Below are 6,000 nucleotides of genomic sequence, written 5' to 3' on the forward strand. Positions count from 1 at the left end.
ACTTATAGTCCGAAAATTACGGTAAGTGTGTTTGTGTTTGAATGTTGTTTGTATTATGTCGGCAGATTTATTTTAATTTTTATCTTCTATTTTGTTATTTAATATTTATTTTATCATATTATAATAAAATAAATTTAAATAAATGGTATTATATTGTTTGTTATATTATATTTATTGTCCCTTAAAAATTAGATAATGCATCTCGAGGGGATAGATATCCTTTAAAGGAATAATCGAAAAAGATAATACAAAGCAAGATTCCAAAGTTGTGAGCAACTTCAAAGACAAATGATTTTTTGTTGAGTATAAAATGACTGGTGCATTTGCTATCATCTTTACCATCAGTTTTATTTGCACTGTTTTCTCTAACTAAACCTGTTAGTGTCCACAAGTATTAAAATACTTCAAAGAGAAAGAAGAAGCTACACAGCAGGTGAAAGCTGAAGATTGCAGTGTCTTGTTTATCTTGTTTTATTGTGCCCTCTGTGGAAGAAAATCAATTTGAGCATCTAATTACCAGACAGCAACTCAACCTCCTGAGCTATGTTGCCATTACATGCCAAACAAGTATAAATTCAAAACAATTCCTTAAGGATGCGGCTTAGAATTACGATGAAATATGTGTCAGTGGAATCTAAATTTGAATGGGCATGGAATAAAAAATGGTTAAGCCAGTGAAGTTAAGCAAAGAGGAGGAGCACAGGTTTTCCTCTCTTCACCCATGGCTGTTCCTGGGAGCAGATTGCCGTGCACGGTAAGTGAGGCGCACTTTTTCAATCTCCCTGGACCAACATTTTAAAAGCCACAATTTTAAATCCTATTTTTTATTATTATTATTTGCATATACTTATACTTTTTTTATTTTATTTTGTATTGCCCTGTACAACGTTTGTTAAAATGAATTACAAGCATGAGTTACTTTGAGACACGAACTGCAAATTAGTTCAGCCAGAGGCTTCTGTGTCTAAATTTAACTCAGCCTTTGGACTCATGCTCACTTTTTTTCTTTCGTGTCTGTGTTCCAGGTGACAGGCCTTAAAATTAACCATAGACTTTTCTGCAATGTAATGAAAAAAATTCATCAAGAGTCTTTCACCCCAGATGACAGTTTGGTGTGGCTTGTGTGGAGATGGACTTTTTATTGTTCTATTTTTTATGTAATGTGAAAAGTATAAGGCAAAATGGACTAGTTTAATACAAAAGTTTTTAAGCGCACAAAACTTTAGGCTTATTCAAATGAAATTTAAAAAATAAAATACCCAGTACTTGAATATTGAACCCACTCTTTTTTTCTTTCTTTTTTTGCTGTCATGTTTACCCGCATATTATTCATCACTTCAGTTTCTGAAAACAAAACAAACAACTGTGTTTCAGGAAATTGACCGAAATAAGCATTTGAAAACTAAAAAAAGACTTCTTTTTTTTTTTTTATCAACTTGCAGTGTGTAAGACAAGCAAAAGGGCTTGAAACATTTACCTACTCTTGATTCGTTTCGCAACAGTCAATAATGACATTTTTATATTAGTATTTAAAATACAGCACATGGAGCATAATATTGCCCTCAATAATTATAATTGCACATTTAATCACACTGGTTATATTTCACTGACTCAGTAATGTGGAGTGATGGACCAGCAGAAATATTAATGTGCAGATTCCAATTTGGAAAATCCAGAGCCAGTTGGCTAATTTGCTTGCTTTTTTTTTTCTTTCTTCTTCCTGTGAATCTGCCTTGCTGACTTTTGCCAAGTCCACATGCATAAAATGAAAGGTACATGATGAAACGGGGAGTTTGGGCTTTAATGAGTGGCTGCAGGACAGGCACAGATGGGTAAAGAACAAAACAAAGGTTTGTTCATTTTGCTTGTCCATCTGTGCCACACACACACACACAGACATACTTGATCAGATTTGGACAAGTGGGAGTAATGCGCTCATCATTTTAACATTTAGATCAGTTGCGAGCAAACCTATGGTGCTAATAGAAATGCTAGTATGGTACTAATCCGACCAAATCAAAACACATTATGCACAGCATTTCTAATCTACTTCACAACATCCCAAAGCAACGTGATGATAAGACATGAGAGATGTTCCATCTCATTCACTATGTGTTGCCTCTGGATGCATCAAGCCCGTGGTAACATGAGTAACAAATGAGTCGTGCAGGCTTGTTTATTTACTTGACTCATGGGGAAAAGGTTATGGCAGGCCGGACTGTGCTCGGATAAAGATGAGGCAGCACCTACTCAGCAACTTTCACTTACATTTGGAGGTTTTAGGCTCTTTGACTTGACTAGAAGGGGATGATGCTGCTCTTTAGTAACTGTTCACCCTTCCATTTCTTGTCTGTGCATATTGACAAGCTCCCCCGCCGCTGTCTTTGAAAGGTTCCCATTGAGGTGAACTACCTTGTTTGTGCGGTGATGCAGTCCCAGTTGTTCATGTCTCCAAGGGTTTGCTTGTCTCCTGAGAGGGGAAGGAGTTGCGGCTAGACCGTCACATCTGAATCATCAGGCCTGTCAGTCATTGCCGACTGAGCACAGGTGATTTCGATAGTGTAACTATTATCGGCATGAATAATGTATGAGATGAGTTTTCCAAAAAATCGGTGTGGCTCTTGGAATTTGATCGGGCTTGTTTGCATGACGCTTATATTTGTTGCCTATTATGCTAGTTTATCTTTTGCTATCTCTCCCAAGCTGTTTCAACCTTCATATGGGTCACTAAGTTTGCTCCTACATTTCTGAAAAAAAATCTTTCAAACGTCAGTGAGCCGGCTCAGGAAGCACATAAAAGCTTATTTTTCCACATGTTTTTGTTTTTGAATAACTAAACGAAAATCCCAGAGAAGAAAAACATGAGTTGATGCCACAATTGCATGACTGCACGAAAGAATGACTGATGGGAAAACGAAGCTTCAAATTTGCTTCATGAACCAGTTGTTGTACTTTTGGACTCCCCCAGATGGCATCCTGTGCACAACATGGGTCTGAAAGCCCTCTGACCTACCACTTCTCAAATCCCTTTACTTAAATCAACTGTGCCAGTTGTACAGGCGCCCAAAAAATACAACTGGTTCATGAAGCAAATTTGAAGCTTCATTTTCCCATCTGTAGCTGTGGTAATCCGTGTCAAAGTAAGAAATGGGAGTTGATCGACGGGATCGATTGGGATTGTTTAAGCAGTTTTGTGTTTTTGGGAGACGTCGAAATAAACATGTAAAACCAATCCTGGTTTGAACTCAAGTCGAAGCCCTGATTTTGAGCTGTGTCTGTCTTCAGTGAACATTTTTTTCAAAAGCAGTTAAACACATTTGCGTTTGCTTTGATTCATTTCTTTTTTGTCAAGTGTTGTGTTTTGCATTCTACTGTATATATAAGTATCACAGTTCTATTACTATGTGAAGCACTCTTGTCAGTCCTCTCTTTGAAATTGCTAGATAAGCTTGACTTACTTTCCTGTGCTGCACAAAAACCCATTCCTTTCCTCGACTTCTAAGCTTCTAACCCATCTTTCATTGATTGCTTCTTTTACAGGAAGAAGGTTCCTTCCCCACACCTGACCTCCATTATGCCCGCCATCGTCAATCTCCTTTTCAACGTGGTCTCAACCAACACCACCATCTCGTTTAATGTGGCGCTGCCCTTGGTCAGCCTGGTATCTCTCCTTTGGGGGTTGGTGGGTCACCTTCTCCTGTGGTTGGTTCTGATCAAAAATCGTCGGAGCCGCTCAAAGCCGAGCTCCGTCCTGCTCCTGAACCTAAGCCTGGCAGATATGGGTGCTCTGCTCACCTTGCCCTGTGTGCTTCTGAGTGCTGCTTTCCAGGATTGGCAGCTCGGGGATGCCAGCTGCATTTTGCTGGGATTCATGACTTCCGTAACCGTGGGAGTGGAAATTTTCAGCCTGGCTACTTTGTCTGTGCTTCGCCACCATATTGTTGCCCCGGGGACAAGACGACCTGTGAACTTGACCTATGTGTAAGTATCTTGCAGTTCAAATTGATCAGAAGCTGCTGAAATTGTTTCTCATCAATTTAACTTTCAGCATCGAATATTTGAGTCCAGTTCAATTCAGCTAAATTCATCTGTTCTACTGAAACCTTTCTATAAAAAATAGGTCCATTTTGCATTCAACGTTTTTGCTCAAGTTTACACATCCATTAATGGAGAACCAAAAAAAAAGCAGCCTGTCTTTAATGCTCTCCCATTCTCTTCCGCAGGTTATCCGTCGTTGCGGCTATTTGGCTGGTCTCAGTAGCCATGGCTTTACCCAAAGTCACCTACATCGACTTTAACGGCGGTTGCACATGGTCAGTAGGCCGAGATGACTGGCTGTTTTTTCTGGTCCCGGCTTTCCTCGTCTATTACGTCGGGCCTCTCCTTTGTATTGCCATCAACTGTGGCCTTATCATCTCGCACCTCCATGGCTACAGGGGGTCTTTGGCTGCGCACAGGCGGAACAAAAAGGCGACTGCTCTACTAATTGCTTCAACTCTCGTATTTATGGTGAGCTGGTTGCCCTATTATGCACTTGAGTTTGTTAATGTCATGTCTCCTCATATTAGTTCTGTAGCCTCTCCCCACACCAGATTTCCCCATGTGTTTTTGGCTCCTTCATATTTGTTAGTCACAACACCTGGGCCGAGTATGGAAACAAAGACAAATGTCTCCCTGCTCTGGGAAGTGTCATCTTTGACCGCCATATTGTTAGTATGTCTCGCACCGTGCTGGAACCCGCCACTTTATTTTCTGTTATCTCGGCCTGCCGTGCGTCAGCTCCGCGCTCTGCTGCCTTCCTTTTTCCGCCAGCGTCACCCCAGTTCCCAAATCAGCCCCGTTCCCTACGCTCATTGGCAACCCCGGCAGCCTCCTGTTACTGAGTCATTCAAAGTTAACAGACAATGTGACAAACTATTCACAGCAAGAAAATAAATACGATTACAAACACTTAAGTCCTCGCCTTACTGCAGTAAATGTGGAAAAAATATTCAGTTGTTTGACAGGTAACAGGGCCATTTGGAAAATGCATTGCATGCCATAAAAACAAATACCAGACTCACTAAGCAACACATCTGAGTAGCTCTTTTAAGTTGAGAGCATACCTGAAATGATGGAATGACCTTAGAACTCAATGTATACAAGCATATTTTTTATTTGCACAGAACAAACACGTACTACATCATTTGTAAATCAAGGTCACCGATCTCTTATAGTGATGCACCCCCCCCCCCCCCCCCCCCCCCCCCCCCCCCCTCTGTTCTACATGAGCCACGAGAGTAAACAACTCTCCATACAATGTTTAAACAACCTTCCCAGAGGTATGGTTAAAGAAAAAAAATGTGTAAATACAACAAAGACACATAACTTGGACGCAGCATGAATACATTTGTAGTATATGCATCTCCCCTATCTGACATTGCATTGTCTGTCACATCACTCTAAAAAAATATTCACGGGGTTAAGACGGTAAAACTTAAAATCAAGGGCTTTCTATGCATTAGAGTTACTATAATCATTATTACTATTATTATTAGTGTTAAGTCCGTCTATATTAAACCAAAAGCATTCTTAACTCAACAATATATTGATTCTACCAAATACCAGAATCTAAAGAAAAAGTCCATTCTTAAAAAGATGCATGCAATGCCAATTTGTTACCTTGATTTCTTTTTTTTTTTTTATTGGTAATGCTCTGCCAAATGCAGAAACAAAGGCGACAGACCCCAAGCTATCTCTGCAAAGCAATTGACCGTCCCAGAATGTAAGACTGGAAGATTTGAAAGCAGACTGAGTATTAAATATAAGAATCAAATCAGACAAAGGCTACGGGAAATGACTTTTTAACAAGTGGCGCCTATCTACTTTCAAGTGATGGTTCAGACAGGGCAGGTTATGGAAATGTCTTTGTATCTCATCTGAATGTGAAATAGCGGTAATTCCTTTTGCTTCATTATTTGACTGCTCTCGATCCATCCTCCAGCAAACCTGCTGTATTCA

At 39.9% G+C, this 6,000-nt stretch overlaps 1 protein-coding gene across 1 annotated transcript; it reads left to right on the forward strand.

Annotated features, from left to right (window-relative positions):
- The first annotated feature begins 3,444 nt into the window (after positions 1-3,444).
- On the forward strand, positions 3,445-4,935 carry si:ch211-119o8.4 (somatostatin receptor type 3). The gene is made up of 2 exons (XM_037276817.1): positions 3,445-3,981; positions 4,224-4,935. The coding sequence occupies exons 1-2, from the start codon at positions 3,575-3,577 to the stop codon at positions 4,933-4,935; spliced, it is 1,119 nt and encodes a 372-aa protein (XP_037132712.1). The 5' UTR covers positions 3,445-3,574.
- Positions 4,936-6,000: the final 1,065 nt, after the last annotated feature.

This window comes from Syngnathus acus, chromosome 17, assembly GCF_901709675.1.
Source record: "Syngnathus acus chromosome 17, fSynAcu1.2, whole genome shotgun sequence".
NCBI lineage: Eukaryota > Metazoa > Chordata > Actinopteri > Syngnathiformes > Syngnathidae > Syngnathus > Syngnathus acus.

Bases quoted from the DNA above. Each gene is read 5' to 3' on its own strand.
- si:ch211-119o8.4 (XM_037276817.1), top strand. From the start codon at position 3,575: ATGCCCGCCATCGTCAATCTCCTTTTCAACGTGGTCTCAACCAACACC. The intron at 3,982-4,223 runs GTAAGTATCTTG...TCTCTTCCGCAG, and splicing joins CCTGTGAACTTGACCTATGT to GTTATCCGTCGTTGCGGCTA.